Source organism: Anser anser, assembly GCF_964211835.1.
Source record: "Anser anser genome assembly, chromosome: W".
Taxonomy (NCBI): Eukaryota; Metazoa; Chordata; class Aves; order Anseriformes; family Anatidae; genus Anser; species Anser anser.
The window spans coordinates 10,376,821-10,394,385 of record NC_139731.1 but is presented as its reverse complement, the minus strand read 5'-3'; the positions used below and the strand labels follow the sequence as shown (position 1 = coordinate 10,394,385).

Here is a 17,565-nt window from a genome sequence, read left to right as displayed (position 1 = left end):
ATAATTAGGTTGCAAGCTATCCTCGAAGTTGTAACCAATCAAACAGCGACGGCCTTGGATCTTCTGGCTGATCAATCCACTCAGATGAGGAATGCTATCTTTCAACATAGAATGGTCTTAGACTATTTACTAGCAGAAGAAGGGGGAGTGTGTGGAAAACTGAACAATTCTAATTGTTGTTTACAAATTGATGATAATGGAAAAGTGGTTAAGCAGATAACAAAAGAAATTAAAAAGCTAGCCCACGTCCCAGTACAAACTTGGAAGGGTATGGATTGGGATTTCTTTTCATGGTTGCGCGGTGGACCAATGACATTATTGTTTATACCTTGTATGATACCTTGCTTTACGTTGTTGATATGGCGAATAATAAATAGCACCCAATTTGTGATGACTTCGGGAGAGAAAAGGTGGTGTTGATAATGATGCTTAAGAAATGGACACCCCGGGAACTGACTGATGAAATCCAATTGTTACTAACAAAGGTTGAAGAAGAGACACGAATTGATGATATTAAAAAGAAGGGGAGGAATTGTAAGGAATGGTCCAGCAATTCGTGCCACTAAGGGATTTGAAGGGTTAACATTGACGCCTGGGTTTAGGCGAGAAGAGAACAAAGGGAATTCTTCAGAGAAAAACTGCTGACTCTGCACAGATGTGCAGTAACTTTTGACAGCCGGCCAAGAGACCACTAGATAAGGAGGAAGAATATGAGCCTCCCTGTCCGAGCGGCCCCCGAGAGACTAACAGAGACTGATAAGCAGGCGCACCTGGGAGGACTTCAGATTCGGGAAACCAATTATAATAACCCTGCCTCTTCTAGAAGTAGTAATGAATATGTATTAGCCTAGGAGCATAAAAACCAGCCGCCTTACGTAACAGGTGTGTGTCCTGGTGGAGCAGAGACTCCCGGCGCACCCAGCGCTGTTTGCTTGCCTCTATTCGTTTAATAAATTGTAAACTTTGATTGTAATCCTATTTGGGACTCAGTCATTTATAACAACTTCAAATAGGAATATCCAGAGTGGAAGAAGGAGGAGAGATTGCTGTTATAAATTCAGAATAGGGGAGTAGGGGCTTCTCAGAAAGTTAGTTCCCTGATAAATGAAAAAGTGTACCTCAAGGGCTCCTCAAGTGTACCTCAATGGGGATTACTCTACAATTATCGTTGCAGGCAAAACAGACAGCGTAGGAAGATTAATAAAATTTATTACCTATTGCTGACAGGCAGTGAGAAACAGAGAAACAAGCTGGGGGCACCTTCCCCCATTCACTCTGTTCCACCTCTTCCCTGCCCTGAGTGACACGGGGGGGCTGGGAGTGGGGGCTGCTGTCAGTCCGTGGTGCTTCATTTCCCCCACTCCTTCACGGTCGCTCTCCCCCCTGCTCTGGTGTGGGGGTCCTCTTGTGGTGTGCCGACGAGGTGATCAGGTGTCGGGTTATAGGGAATAAAAGGTTATGATTTGTTTACTAGAATGCGCTCCTAATTGACATGACGCCCGCCATTGCAATCGCAAATAAAATAGCTTTACAGAAGAACCTGTCTGAAGAAAATTATTAGAGATTTTTCTCACAGAGAGTTTCTTCAACTGGCTTTTATGGTAACACTAGCTCCCTGAGAAACTTAAAATTTGCTCTCTTAAAATCCAGGGTGGCAACTCTGACCTTTTTTTTCATTACACGAAAATTTTTGAATATATAATAGAAGCTACTTTGACACTGCAGCAGTACCACGCACCTTTAGTTATGTATTGTCTGGGCCACTTCACTGTAAAACACGTCAACTGCACACACAGTTCAAGGTATGGCTTTTTTTCTTCTATGTGGATTTTCCTTCTGTGTTGTGGATTCACCATAACCTTGAAAGAAGAATCTTACCCCTGTAATTTAGAGTGCCAGAACCTACTCAGCCTATCTGCTTTTTCAGTAGGGCAAGTGTTAACCAAACTCTTAAAACTGACTACAGGTTCCTTACTCTGTAGTGTGAGGTATTCTGTCAGTTCTAAAATTTTACAGTAAAGCATTTGACTTTGCTGAAGTAAATAGTTTTAATTCCATTTTAAAACTCGTGCATTTTAAGTCAAACATTAATATGAAATGTTTGCTTTTACAAATCTGTCACTAAGTGAAGAGTTTTAGTTTAGAAACAGTTTAGGATTACATCACAGCAGTAGTTCATGTCAAACTTGCCATTTAGGAAACTGAATAAATATAAGGAGACAGATCCTTAAGTGCTGTAGAGCAGGATGTGCTACCTTCTTCCCAGGATTGTTATTTAACCAGTTAAAAGAAAACAGCCTTGCTCATAACATTTTCACCATTCCCAATATTTTTCTCAAATATGCTGTTAAAAAGAAGCTGCAGCAGCTACCATATGAAAAATAATAATCATAGTTGTGTGGCTTAACCTGTTGCTGCATCTGTTGATCCTGCAGCTATAGGATTACAGCGACTAATATACATGAAGACACCGGAGGGGTTTTTGTTTGTGATTTTTTTTTTTTTAACATCCAGTGGTTATATACTGTTCAAAGCTATGCCACAGCATTTCATTGTACTGGGTCCAGCTGGGACAGTTAATTTTCTTCATAGCAGCCTTTCACGGTGCTAGGTTTTGGTTGTGTGACTAAAACAGTGTTGATAACACATAGGTGTTTTGGCTATTGCTGAACAGTGCTTGCACAGCATCAAGGCTTTCTCTTTTTCCAACTCTGTCCCCCAGTGCAAGTAGGTTGGGGGCAGGCAAGAAATTGGGAGGGGACAGAGCTGGGACAGCTGACCTGAACTGACCAAGATGATAGTCCATGCCCTATAATGTCATGCTCAGCAGTAAAAGTGGAGGAAAGGGTTGTTGTTCAAAGACTGACTAGATATCAGTCTACTTGTGGGAGATTGTGAGTGACTGAGTGACTGCCTTTGCATCACTTGTTCTGTTTTTTTTTTTTCTTCCTCTTTTCTTCCTCTTTCCTCCACTTATTGAGCTATCTCTATTATACTGCTATCTTATTTTCCCCCCGTTCGGCTTTTGGGGGAAGAGTGTACTGTGTGGTGCTTAAGCTGCTGTTGCAGTGTAAACTACAACATTAATTTTCACTCTATTTTAGAAAATAAGTAGCGGTGCCAATTGTTTAATACACATACCTAAAATGCAACTTTGAGATTTACGTATTCCTTTTTATTAATACATTTTGTATGTTGCAGATAAATAACCAGCCCTACCTGTTTTCCAAATTTCATTTTCATTTTTTTGTTTTTCATTTACTACTTGCACCATCATGTAAATTTACAAAATAATCTACTTTATACAATCTGTTTTTAATAAATCATTCTTCTACACCAGGGTCAGAGGTTGAGTAGTCAGGGAAGAAAGTAGGTATCACATTTTTAATTCAGATGGCCTGACACCATTTACATACCTTCAAAAGGAAGTAATGGAAATGAAATTTAATCAAAATCTGTGCTAAGGATAGTATATATTACCTTCTGATCCAGTTGAAAGTTACAAGCAGGGTATTTGGCAACAGTTCCTCACACAAAAACATGATATGAACTGGGGCTGGCTCATGCATTTGTACTAATGACCTAACTTTGTATTCCATAATTTAAAAAAAAGAGAGGGGAGGGGGTGAATAAGTAGTGCTGAAACCAAGATTAACCAAGATTATCATTAATTTACTTTTTCCTCTAAGGTATCATTTAATGCGGGCTTGACTTCAGCAGGTCAAGCATTTTTATAGGAGAGGATCTACAAAAGACTCAGTAGTATCATAGCCTTGCAAATGGATGTCTTAGGCCATATTAAGGACATCACCTCTACCTATTAAGTATGTTATTCACACTTCAGAGCTCTCAGATACAACAGTTGTTCCAATAGTGCAACAGACACATTCATATTATACAATAATGTGATTGCTCACGGTGAATCTCAGTGCTTTTTTATTCATTATGTCACTCACAAGAAATGGGAAGTCATGAATGAGAATGCTGAAACATCCTCTAAATTAATTGCATATTTTACTTTCAACTTACAATTAATAGTTTTAACACATCTACTTTCTTGCCCCATGAGAGGTACATACAAATCAAGCTTTTTTCCTATCTTACTTATTGAAACTCTTAGCCAGTCTATAATATGGATTATGGACAAGTTGATGCTATTTTGACAATTCATGCTAAAATAAACGAATGTGGGAATTCCTTATTGGCGGATAAGGAATTAGCTGGATGATCGCACTCAAGAGTTACGGTCAACAGCCTGATGTGCAGGTGGAGACCAGTGATAAGTGGTGCCCCTCAGAACTATGCAGGTAATATTTAACATCTTTGTTGCCAACATGGATCGTGGGATTGAGTGCACCCTCAGCAAGTTTGCCGATGACACTAAGCTGTGTGGTGCAGTCAACACTCTGGATGGAATGGATGCTATCCAGAGGGTCCTGGACAGGCTTGAGAGGTGGGCCCATGAGAAACTAATTAAGATCAACAAAGCCAAGTGCAGAATACTGAACTTGTGAAGGAATAACCCCAGGCACCAGTACACACCAGGGACCACCCAGCTAGAAAGCAGCTTTGCAGAAAAGGACCTGGGGGTCCTGCTGGACACCACATTGAACATGAAATATAGTTCCCCCATAACATCCTTGTCTCTGAAGTGGAATACATGGATTTGATGGGTGGACTCTTTGGTGGATAAAGAATTGGCTGGATGGTTGCATCCAGAGAGATGCGGTCAACAGCTCAAAGTCCAGGTGGAGACCAGTGACAAGTTGTCTCCTTCATGGGTCTGTATTGGGACCAGGACTAACATCTTTTCTGGTGACATGGACAGTGGGATTTGAGTGAACCCTCAGCAGGTTTGCTGATGACACCAAGTTAAGTGGTACAGTTGATATGCTAGAGGGAAGGGATGCTATCCAGAAAGACCTTGACAGGCTTGAGAGGTGGGCCCATGCAAATTTCATGAAGTTCAACAAGGCAAAGTGCAAGGTCCTGCACCTGGGTCAGGGCAATCCCAAACATCAGTACAGACTGGATGATGAATGGATTGAGAACAGCCCTGCAGAGAAGGACTTGGGGGTACTGGTGGACAAAAAGCTGGACAGGAGCCAGCAATGTGCACTTGCAGCCCAGAAAGCCAACTGGACTGCATCAAAAGAAGCATGGCCAGCAGGTCGAGGGAGGTGATTCTCCCTCTCTACTCTGCTCTTGTGAGGCCCAACTTGCAGTACTGAGTACAGTTCTGGGGCCCCCAGCACAAGAGACATGGACCTGTTGGAACGGATTCAGAAGAGGGCCACAAAGATGATCAGAGGGCTCTCCTATGAAGAGAGGCTGAGGGAGTTGGGTTTGTTAAGCCTGGAGAAGAGAAGACTCTGGGGAGACCTTATAGTGGTCTTCCAGTACCTAAAGGGGGCCTACATGAAAGATGGGGAGGGTCTCTATCAGGGAGTGTAGTGATAGGACAAGGGGGAACAGCTTTAAACTAAAAGAGGGGAGATTTAGATTAAACATTAGGAAGAAATTCTTCACTCAGAGGGTAGTGAGGCACTGGAACAGGTTTCCCAGTGATGTTGTGGATGCCCCATCCCTGAAGGTGTTCAAGGCCAGGTTGGTTGGGGCTTTGGGTGACCTGGTCTATTGGAAGGTATCCCTGCACACGGCAGGAGGGTTGGAATTAGATGATCTTTAAGGTCCCTTCCAACCCAAACTATTCTAAGATTCTATGATTCTCAATTACTGACTTATAATGTGACACTGTATGAACATTTCAAAGTATTATTTAGGTAGACACTATAAAAATTTCCACAGCAGCCAAGGTTAGCTAATTTCCACAAAGAGTCTATCTGCAGCTTGATTATGTAAAAACTTATTTTTCATGTTTAAAAATAAGATTTGTGGTAAGCTTACATTACACAGAAGACTGACCTACATTTATTTTATAAAATGTTTTAATGGATGCATGCACATCTGATACAATAGTAAATTTATTGAATTAAAATTATTTACTGTTGTAAACATTTTACAAAAGCATTGTGATTTATCTGGATGGATATAGTCCTTAATGTAAGAATTTAGACTGAATCAGTGGCACATTAAAGAATAAAGCTGAAAAGACCCATTCTGCATATTGTCTTTTAACAAGATTCCAGCAAGAGAAACAGCATGGTATAAAAAGTGTACAACAACAATTGTTCTTACTATAACCATCAAAGTCTACAAACTGTAAATACAAGTTCAAGTGGTTGAAACGGTCAAAGCCATAATAATTGTAACCAGTCAGAAATTACAGTAAGAAATGTTATCCCATTATATGTAGCTGTCAAAACAATGCATTTCTTTCCTTGTCAGTTGATAATTCTTTTCCAACAAGACAGAAAAGCTTTGGCAATTAGAGGTGCTGAAAGTAATTTTTCAAGTTCAAGACAGTCACAGCATTTTCTTTGCAGAAGGTAAACTGTACACCAAGGCTCAGAGGTTATAAGAACTGGTTCCAAGAGGAAAAGTTCAACTGTTCCGCACAGCTTAAAAAGCTGCTGGTACAATCATTCACTAACAGGATCTTTGTTTTCTCTTTGCATAGTTCACACATCACTGGTAATGTGACAGGGTGTGCTGTTTTTGGCAAGAGCAAAAAACCAAAAGTGATACTGGTGTGAGTTGCCATGTTAGACATGCTGGATCCATGCAGAATTCAGGTTGCTACCTGATGTTATTAGACACTGAATACTGATTTTGTTTTTGCTGAAGCAGTTCTGTAATAGCCAACAACTTCTTAAGAACATGCTGTAGAAAAAAAGAGTACAACCCTACATTAGCAACTAGAGAAAAACAAACACCTTGCTTGAGAACCATCAACATTAGCCTACCAGACTTGTAATTAGATAGTTTAAAATATATATCAACACACACACACCAAAACCACCACAGCTCCAGTTCCCTTGTTATTAAGACATTACTTCAAAAGGCAACTGTAAAACAGCAATATGAAATTTATCAGCACCCATGGAGACCCATTAAATCTTGCCAACTTAACCTGAACGTTAACCAACTTAACCTCACTGACAGGAGGAAAAGGAAAGAAAAAAATAAATCAAGAGTTTTCTTTATGGAAACCCACAAGAAGAAATTAGTCCTCTGAAGTAGAAATAAGTATTGAGGAAACAGTATCACATCTGTAATCATTAAGTACTTCAGATACAGGCCTTGTAAAAGAAATATCCCTTATCTTTAAGTGACACGTATGTAGTATTGAAAGCTTCTATTATCCTGCATGCCAGTCTAGCCATTGTTTTTGACTTGCCAAGACTACTAGTAGCTGTGAATGAATTATGAACTTGAATATGATGATTTTTTTCCCTAATGCCACCAAAGAGGTAAATTGTAGTAGTTATTAAACAGGATTAGATTTGAACTGCTGTAATGAAACATTATTTCATTTTTAATTCCTTGAGCTTTTTTCTGCCAAAGATGATTAAATACAAATGTATTTTCACATTTTACAAAATCATATAAAAGTTTGAAGTAACCCCCTTGTTTAAAAACAAAACAAAACCCAAAAAACATTACTACTGAAATTTGAGTAATGACATTCATCTGCTGCCTGGAGAAAGAAATATAGATTTATCATCTACCTGGGTTTAAATTAAGGCCTTCAAAGTGTCAGGGTATAGGAAGCCCAGTCTTTAAACCCCAAGAATAAGAAATCTGATTACAAGAAGGCATTTTGAAACAGTGAAATTACAAACTATTCCCAAAACTTCACCTCTTTGAAAGAGTCATTAAAGAAAAACTTTAAGCTGATACTAATTTAAGGAAGACCATCTCTAAACAAAAAGTGCAACTGCCCCTGCTCCCAAATCATTAGCATTAAAAAGGGTAGACTACTTATCTCTTTCACAACACAGTATAATAGCCAAGCATACCAAAAAATATTACTGTGTAATATAATAATTTACAGTTGTACTGGGTCTAGCTGGGGAGTTAACTTTCCCTGCAGCAGCCCATACAGTGCTGTGCTCTGCACTTGTAGCTAGAACAGCACTGGTATCACACCAGTGTCATGTCTGCTGCTGAGCAATACTGGCACAACATCAGGACTCTCTCTAACCCTCCTAGGGGGTGGACAAAAAGTGAGAAAGCAACATCACCAGGGCAGCTGACCTAAACCAACCAAAGGGATATTCCATACCATATGATGTCACACTCAGCAATAAAAGGTGGAAAAAGGAAGAAGAGGGGAGGGGTGGGCTCTCGTTGTGAAAACATCTGTCCTCCCGAACACCGGCTACGTGCGTTGAGTCCCTGCTTGAAGGACGTGGTCAAGGATCGCTCATTTGTGGGAAGTAGAGAGTAATTTCTTTCCTCTGCACTTCCACACAGCCTTTACTTGTTTTATTTTTTTCTTTCCCTTTCCCCCTCCCTTTTCCCCTTTCCCTTATTTCCCTTTAGTTAAATTGTTTAATTAGTAATAATCTTTCCGTAATAATTATTTTTCCCTTTAATTAAATTATCCTTATCTCAACCCGTGAGTTGTTCTTTCCTTTACTTCTTCCCCTTGTCTTCTGCGGAGGGGGAGTGAAAGAGTGGTTGTGGTGGAGTTCAGCTGCCTAGCACGGTAAAACCACCACAATAGTACATTTGCTTAATAGTTGGAACAGAAGAGTCATTTATAGCGCTTGCTAGAGAAGTTGGCCCTGTTTGTTTACAAATGTAATAAATCAGGAAGCAGAAGTGAATTAGTGATAGACACCTAAGGTGTCTAAAAGTAAATTTAGTTCTCGATTAAAAAAAAGGTCCTAAAAAACTAGTGACCCAGAGAGCCTGTCAGGAGACAGTAATTTCTTGGGTTTAGGCTTCCTCTAAAAAGTAAAAGCTTCTTCTGGAAACTAAAAAGCACCCCTGTAAAACATTTTGGTTTTATTGCATAAATACTTAGTCCATAGTTTTGAGCTTCTTTACTATTGTGGTTTAACCAGGCAGTCAGCTAAGCACCAAATAGCTGTTTGCTCACTCCCCCACAGTGGGATGAGGGAGAGAATGGGAAAAAGGTAAAACTCATTGGGTGAGATAAAGACAGTTTAATAGGAGAGAAAAGGAAGGGAAAATAATATTAATTATGATAAAAGAATATACAAAACAAGTGATGCACAATGCAGTTGCTCACCACCTGCCAACCAATGCCCAGCCAGTCCCTGAGCATGGGCAGCCTTCATGGCCAACTCTCCCAGTTTTATTGTTCATCATGACATGACATGGTATAGAATATCCCTTTGGCCAGTTTGGGTCAGCTGTCCTGGTTCTGTCCCCTCCCAGCTTCTTGTGCACCCCCAGCTTCCTTGCTGGCAGGGCGGTATGAGAAGCTGAAAAGTCCTTGACTTAGTGTAAGCATTGCTCTGCAACAACTAAAACATGGTTGTGTTATCAACATTCTCATCCTAAATCCAAAACATAGCACCGTAACAGCTATTAGGATGAAAATTAACTCTATCCCAGCCAAAACCAGCCATTTACCTTTACAGCTACCTACCTCCTTGTGAAAAGTACATATTACAACTTTTATCACTCACACTACTGACCAGAAATATTACAAAAGAATCGTGATATTAAGCAATAACTCAAGACTCATGATTTTTGTTAACCATTGTAGTTTACCTGCATTACACCTCGCTCATTACTGAGTGTCCGAAGTTCATCTGAATGTGCCACACACATCTCATGCAAGGCTGCCAGATAACGTGATAAATCAGTTCTAGAGTGTTCTGTAGTGTCTGGAAGCTCAGGAACATTCTTTAACAAAAATTATGAGAGCAGACTTAGAATGGTGAGTACCCAGGCATACTGGAAATTACTGTTCTACAGTTGTTTCAATACTGCGAACAAGTACTGTAATGTTTTTCTTCACAATTAAGTTTTCTTGCTCATTTTATATAATACAAATTATATATTTCCTTCTCTCCACAAGCATATATTTAACAAAGACATTTTAATTATGGTTACACATTTCACGTGGAGTGATTAATAAATAAACAGCAATTCCTATTCCTAGTAGGAGGGTTCTACTAAAAGGTCTGATGTTGCTATGCTGCCTCTAAGCTGACCAGAAAGATACTGAGAACAGAGATTCATATTACAACAGTAGATTAATCAGTTATTTTAAAAATGAAGTTTTCAGAGTCCTTGTATTGAATCTGTCATTTAAAGAAAAAACAGTATATCATAATATATGTAAGAAGTTGCCATTTAACCAGAAAAAGGTGACATACGGCAATTGATCTAATTGACACGCTTCAAACACTCATTCTTATAGATTATCAAAAAATTCTGCTGTGTCTTCTAGGCCACTTAATGGATCAATTCAGGAAGCTAGGCACATTTCTTTCATCTTAATTTTTAAAACAAATTCTCAATTTAAACGCATACATATATATACACACACACATATATAGACATATGCACAAACATGAGCTCCGTAGTCTTATTATAGCTACCATATACAAAACAGTAACAGTTTTGAAGTGAACTGCAATTATTTTCTTTTAAAATACAAGATCTAGAATACATGCAGAGACACATTCGGTAATGTATAACTACAACTGAACATAATACTTTTTTTTAAAAAAAAACATCTTTTTTTAGATGTCTGGTCAAAACCATAAAACAAATTCTTACATGTAATTTGTTATAAAATATAAAAGAAGGGTAGTTAAAATATAAAAGAAGGGTAGTTTTGGCCAAAAGCCCTAATCTTCAGGGAAAAGCTCAAATAGATCTCATATATACAGCAATGCTAAATGATTCCAACCCCCCAAGACATTTGATGGTTTTAATTCTGTGTGACAGGCCAAGAGCAATCCGCAGTTCCTAAACATGGATAAGAAGTTTTTCAGTAGCAAGCATTCAAAATTGTGTGGAAGATGATGCATTTGAGCTAGTTAAGAACTGTAAAGAATTTTCATTTATGATGTTGCTATGCAAATTCCAATAGCTTCCAATAGATTAAAAAGATTTAAAAAAAAAAAAAAACTTACCCCAAGTTCATCTAAGAACATGATCATACGGTGTTTGTTACTCTTGATGAATGGATTTACCCCCTCCATATATGGCTCCTAGTAATTTTTAAAAGTATTTATTAGAACAAATCAATATCAATTTAGTCATATCTAAAGTGAATGCATTGTCATCAGAGATGTGACACTACAAAACACAAATGTGTCATCTGGAGTAATTTTATTTTTTCAAGTGAATTTATAATGACTGGTGTACCAAATGTCAAAATACTACACACTGTTTTTTTTTTTTTGTATTCCAGATGTATTCTGAAATTGTTTATATAGGCACAGTGACACAAATATTTCAGAAATTTAAAATTTCAAGATGGACATTTCTCCAATACATAGCTTCAATAAAAAAAACAAAAACAAACAACAACTTTCAGAGGTAACATCTGGAAATAAGTGCCCTCCTTCTTGTTCTTCCATTAATGCTTACATTCCAACTTGCGAGTGTCAAACAAGCAGCTTTATAATGGCAGCCTGAACTCACTATCTTTCATTATGCTTACGTTAACAAATGTATTGTTCAACCAAGCTGAGGCTTGGGAACCAGAACAGACCAGTTACTGCTGGCATTCTTTTAGTGATGCAATAGAGACTTTATTAAAAGCTGAGGCTTTTTGGTGTAACTTGTAAAACTGATTTACAAATTTATGTCATGCAATATGAAGATGAGTACAAATAAAAGTGGTGTTTCAAAATGCTGTACCAATAGAAAAATGCCACTCTAAGGAATAAGTAGAGCAAAAGTGTGTGTGTGTGTGTGGGGGTGCAGATGGACAGGTTGACAGTTATTCATTTGTTTCAGAATTAAATACTCTATATCCAGCTGGATGTTTCTTCCTGATTGGTCTTAGTTTGAAAGAGAATTATTACATGATCTCAATTTGAAAGTGAATTATTACATATATTCTATAAAATACATTCTATATCCATTTTCTTTTAAGGTTCTGTACAGAGGCATACCAATATTACTGAAAGATGTCTCCCCTTTTTGACATCAAATAATCAGTGGAAATGCAAAAAAGTCTGCTATCATCTACTTAAGGCAGATGATACACCTTTCTTGAACAGATTCCTTCTAATCACAGATTTCTGCTTTAGCATTTCTCAGTTGTCTTTTTGATATGGATATTCCTAAAGAAAATTTACCCATTTTACCATTACATAGCTGTTTTCTTTGCAGAGGGATGGCTGCCTGCCTCTCCTCTCCTACTTTTCCAACTCCAACACCAAAAATACTAGGGTATGGCTGCTACCATTTTAGTCACTGACAGACAAAACAGTCCACTACTTCCATTGTTGTCTTTGGAACAAATGTCTGAGTTTATCCATTCTCATAGAAAGAAAATATGGTTGCATTACACTCTATAACACCTACTAGTATGGTCATTGGTTCATCAATTATTTTAACAGACTATTTCTGTTGTTCATACTACCAGATTCAAAATCCTCATGGTATGCACCAAACCGTTCACACCAATTTCTAGATGATTCATTCTCAAAATGATTGATTCCTCTTCCCAATGCAGACAGACTTTATGCTACTGCTCTAGTTTAAATTAGCTCCCTGTTGAGCTCCAACTGAAGAGGATTGGATGAACTGCAGGAACAAGGTCTCCTTGCTGATGAAGACACCCAGGTCACACATTAGGCTTTGTACAACCAAACAGCAATAGATTTTTGCCTGTATTAAACAGGAACATTGAAATGTATTGACAGTGCAGTTCTAGGCTGTTCTGTATAGAATTATATTCACCTTAGCTCCAAACTCAACCAGATTTGCTAAATTTTGCACAGACTTGGCGACCAGTGTCAACGTTCTTGCAGCAGTAGGGGAAGGAGAATCTGACAGAAATAGAAAGCAGAGAGTTACTGGCCATTTAATTTAAAACTACCAGCAGTCACATGAAAGTTAATCTCTTCTCCAATTTGTTTTTATCATGGAATTAAATAATTTGAATGTTGTCATGGTCAAGTAAAACTTGTTTTTTTAGTAATTATGTCCACAAAAATTAATATGCATATCTGACTTTCTGTACTAGTTGCTTACAGAACAAAGTAAGAAAGTGTTCCTCAGAAGCCTTAGGTTAACAGAAGTTCTATGAATTAAGTGGAAAGTCTTTTCACAAAAAAAAAAAATAAAGCAACTCTGTTAAAAGGAGGATTATTTGTTCTTAGGATATAATAAAATAATTGATTTTACCCTTTTCCTTATTTATCCATACACACATAAGTGGGTCCTGCATTGTTATGCAAATTATACGGGAAATTACTAGTACAGGGAAAATAGACTAAAGATTGCATGCAGTCCTGGTTTGTATTTGCATGAAAGCATAGTTATTTACTGTACAAATCAAATGCAAGAATATCCTGCTACTATTGCTTCTGGTTTTAAACTAAGATTAGTGTTAAGTGTAGGTTCGGTTTTTTGTTGTTGTTTTTATAAACAGTTATAGTCAAATTTGGCTTTCTGCTTACTGGCCATTTAAGTGTTCCAAAACTAACACAATTATTATATAAACTCTAAATTTTGCAGTACTTCATAAGAATACTATATACTGTTCATTGTCTGTCCGCATCTTTTGATGCTCTCTGTCTTACTGCTCCCTACCCTACTCAGCACTGCAATTAAGTTCAAACTTTTTAGGCCTAGCTGGAGCTTAGACTGAGGCACTAATGCAACTACTCTCAGCTGTTCATAGCATCCAGTGCTAGACATCCCTTCGAAGAAGCAATTCTGGAAAACATTACTAGCCTTAGAATTGGGAACTTCAAGATGAAGATAATTGATCTAAAGAAGAGTATTCTTTTTTAAAAATCAAGTTTGAAACAAAGGAATTAACTTTTTCAATATTTTTGAGAACAGCAGTTCAGATGATAGAACAGGCACGTTGCTACTGAAACTGAACTCTATCTATACATGCAGATTTCAGAATATATATTTTTTTCCTTATTACAGGAAAAAGTATGTTAGAAGCTTTGCCCCAAAAAGAAAGAGCCCCCTTTTTTTTTGAACAGCTCTAACAACCCTACATAGAGTCTGTAAGTTTACCTTAGCGATAGCTGAGAATATTAGCTGGACTTCTGAACAGGACTAACAATTTACAGACAAGCTTTAAAGGGATAACACAAATTATTGGATAACAACTCCATTTACAGCTTAAGACATAGTGGTCTCAATGTAGTCCCCAAGTTCAAAAATACATAACTCACAAATCTGAAGATGATAAAAAATACTAAAGAAAGGATCACCATGTACCAGGCAATGGTTCTTAAATGCTTTTGTCAAAGCCTGTATGAAAATCATTACAAGGTGAAAGAAACTTTTGGACTGACAGGCCTCATTCAGTATAGAGAGAGGACAGAAAATGTTACATGGTCTAAAAAACTATCTATAAAGGGGGAAAAGAAAAAGTATTCTCCCAAAAAGTGTTTCTGACACAAGTGATTTCTGATTTCTTCCTATTTCCAAATCAGCATTTTACTGGTAAAATTTAGAAAGTGTTATGGAGAGAAGGAGAAAAAACAATGGCTATTGCAAACCAAATGCTCTCTAGGTTGGTATGATCTTTGCCAAATAAAGGGAGAAATCATAGAATAGAGTCAAAGAATGTCCTGAGTTGGAAGGGACCCACAAGGATCATTAAGTCCAACTCCTGGCTCCACACAGGAACAACCCCAAAATCAAACTATATGTTTGAGAGCACTATATAAATGATTCTTGAACTCCGACAGGCTCGGTGCCATGGTCATTTCCCTGGGGAACCTATTCCAGTGCCCAACCACCCTCCCAGTGAAGAACTTTTTCCTAATGGGTTGATGAAAGCATGGGTTTATGAAAGGTAGGTCCTGCTTGACGAACCTGATCTCCTTCTATGACCAAGTGACGCGCTTGGTGGCTGAGGGGAAGGCTGTGGATGTGATCTACCTTGACTACAGTAAGGCTTTTGACACCGTTTCCCACAACATTCTCCTCAAGAAACTGGCTGCTCGTGGCTTGGACTGGCGTACGCTTTGTTGGGTTAGAAACTGGCTGGATGGCCGGGCCCAAAGAGTTGTGGTGAATGGAGCCAAATCCAGTTGGAGGCCGGTTACTAGTGGAGTCCCCCAGGGCTCAATGCTGGGGCCAGTCCTCTTTAATATCTTTATCGATGACCTGGATGAGGGGATCGAGTGCACCCTCAGTAAGTTTGCAGATGACACCAAGTTAGGTGCGTGTGTCCATCTGCTCGAGGGAAGCAAGGCTCTGCAGGAGGATCTGGATAGGCTGGACCGATGGGCTGAGGTCAACTTCATGAAGTTCAACAAGGCCAAGTGCCGGGTCCTGCATCTGGGGCGTAACAACCCCAAGCAGCGCTACAGGCTGGGAGATGAGTGGCTGGAAAGCTGCCTGGCAGAGAAGGACCTGGGAGTATTGGTTGATAGGCAGCTGAATATGAGCCAGCAGTGTGCCCAGGTGGCCAAGAAGGCTAACAGCATCCTGGCTTGCATAAGAAGCAGTGAGGCCAGCAGGTCTAAGGAGGTGATTGTCCCCCTGTACTCGGCTCTGGTGAGGCCGCACCTTGAGTACTGTGTTCAGTTTTGGGCCCCTTGCTACAGGAAGGACATGGACGTGCTCGAGAGAGTCCAGAGAAGGGCAACGAAGCTGGTGAGGGGTCTGGAGAACAAGTCTTACGAGGAGCGGCTGAGGGAGCTGGGGTTGTTCAGCCTGGAGAAAAGGAGGCTCAGGGGAGACCTCATCGCTCTCTAGAGGTACCTTAAAGGGGGCTGTAGAGAGGTGGGGGTTGGTCTATTCTCCCATGTGCCTGGTGACAGGACGAGGGGGAATGGGCTAAAGTTGCGCCAGGGGAGTTTTAGGTTGGATATTAGGAAGAACTTCTTTACTGAAAGGGTTGTTAGGCATTGGAATGAGCTGCCCAGGGAAGTGGTTGAGTCACCATCCCTGGAGGTCTTTAAAAGACGTTTAGATGTTGAACTTAGTGATATGGTTTAGTGTAGGACTTGTCAGTGTTAGGGCTGAGGTTGGACTCGATGATCTTGGAGGTCTCTTCCAACCTAGACGATTCTGTGATTCTGTGATTCTGTAATATCCAACCTGAACCTCCCCTGTCACAGCTTCATGCCATTCCCTTGGGTCCTATCACTGGTCACCAGAGAGAAGAGATCAGTGCCTCCCCCTCCGCTTCCCCTCGTGAGGAAGTTGTAGACCGTGATGAGGTCACCCCTCAGTCTCTTCTCTAAGCTTAACAAACCAAAGGACTTCAGCTACTCCTTATACGTCTTACCCTCTAGACCCTTCACCATCTTTGTTACCTTCCTTTGGACACACTCTAATAGTTTTATACAGTTATTACACTGTGGCGCCCAAAACTGTACGTAGTAATCAAGGTGAGGCTGCACCAGCACAGAGTAGAGTGGGACAATCACTTCCCTTGACTGGTTAGCTATACTGTGCTTAACGCACCCCAGGATATGGTTGGCCCTTTTGGCTGCCAGGGCACACTCTTCAACTTATATTCATATTCTCATATTCAACTTGCTGTCAACTAGAACCCCCAGATCACCCACTGGAGATGAAAGGTTCTCCAGCCTCTCGTCCCCCAGTCTTTATATATATCCAGGGTTGCCCCATCCCAGGTCCAGAATCCAGCACTTGCTCTTGTTAAATTCCACGTGGTTGGTGATTGCCCAACCATCAAATTTGTCAAGATCTCTCTGCAAGTCCTCTCTACCCTCAAGGGAGTCAACAGCTCCTCCTAATTTAGTGCCATCTGCATACTTAGTATGCAAAAGAAAAAATCATAGAATCATAGACTCATAGAATATCCCGAGTTGGAAGGGACCCTTAAGGATCATTGAGTCCAACTCTTGGCATCACACAGGTCTACCAAAAAATTCAGACCATGTGACTAAGTGCACAGTCCAATCTCTTCTTAAATTCAGACAGGCTTGGTGCAGTGACTACGTCCCTGGGGAGCCTGTTCCAGTGTGCGACCACCCTCTCAGTGAAGAACCTCGTCCTGATGTCTAGCCTAAACTTCCCCTGCCTCAGCTTGACTCCATTCCCTCGGGTCCTATCACTGGTGACTAAAGAGAATAGATCGATGCCTTCCCCTCCACTCCCCCTCGTGAGGAAGATGTAGACCGCGATGAGGCCTCCCCTCAGCCTCCTCTTCTCCAGGCTGAACAGGCCAAGTGACCTCAGCCGCTCCTCATACATCTTCCCCCCTAGGCCCTTCACCATCTTTGTAGCCCTTCTCTGGACACTCTCCAACAGTTTAATGTCCTTTTTGTACTGTGGTGCCCAGAACTGCACACAGTACTCGAGGTGAGGCCGCACCAGCGCAAAGTAGAGCGGGACAATCACTTCCCTTGACCGACTAGCAAAAAAAAAGGGTATGGATGAAGTATAACATATGCAAACTTTTTAAAACTACAGAACTCAGATATCCCAATATTTTAGTACTATGGTTTTCCCACCAGTAGTTTTAATGCCTTTCCTTTCTTCCTC

General features: G+C 39.9%; 1 protein-coding gene across 8 annotated transcripts in view; it reads right to left on the bottom strand.

The window, feature by feature from the left end:
* Positions 1–5,930: 5,930 nt before the first annotated feature.
* Positions 5,931–17,565, bottom strand: part of LOC310888747 (ras GTPase-activating protein 1) — a 119,664-nt gene continuing 108,029 nt past the window's right edge. For 6 of the 8 annotated variants that reach the window (XM_083815764.1, XM_083815769.1, XM_083815767.1 and 3 more), the window contains 4 exons: positions 12,811–12,899; positions 11,028–11,105; positions 9,652–9,786; positions 5,931–6,783 (listed from right to left, as the gene is read on the bottom strand). In XM_083815764.1, coding sequence (XP_083671890.1) covers positions 6,700–6,783; positions 9,652–9,786; positions 11,028–11,105; positions 12,811–12,899 — 386 coding nt within the window. In that variant the 3' untranslated portion in view covers positions 5,931–6,699. Of the gene's footprint in view, positions 6,784–9,651; positions 9,787–11,027; positions 11,106–12,810; positions 12,900–17,565 lie in introns of those variants that run through there. The other 2 variants (XR_014576128.1, XR_014576129.1) reach the window with 1 other exon arrangement.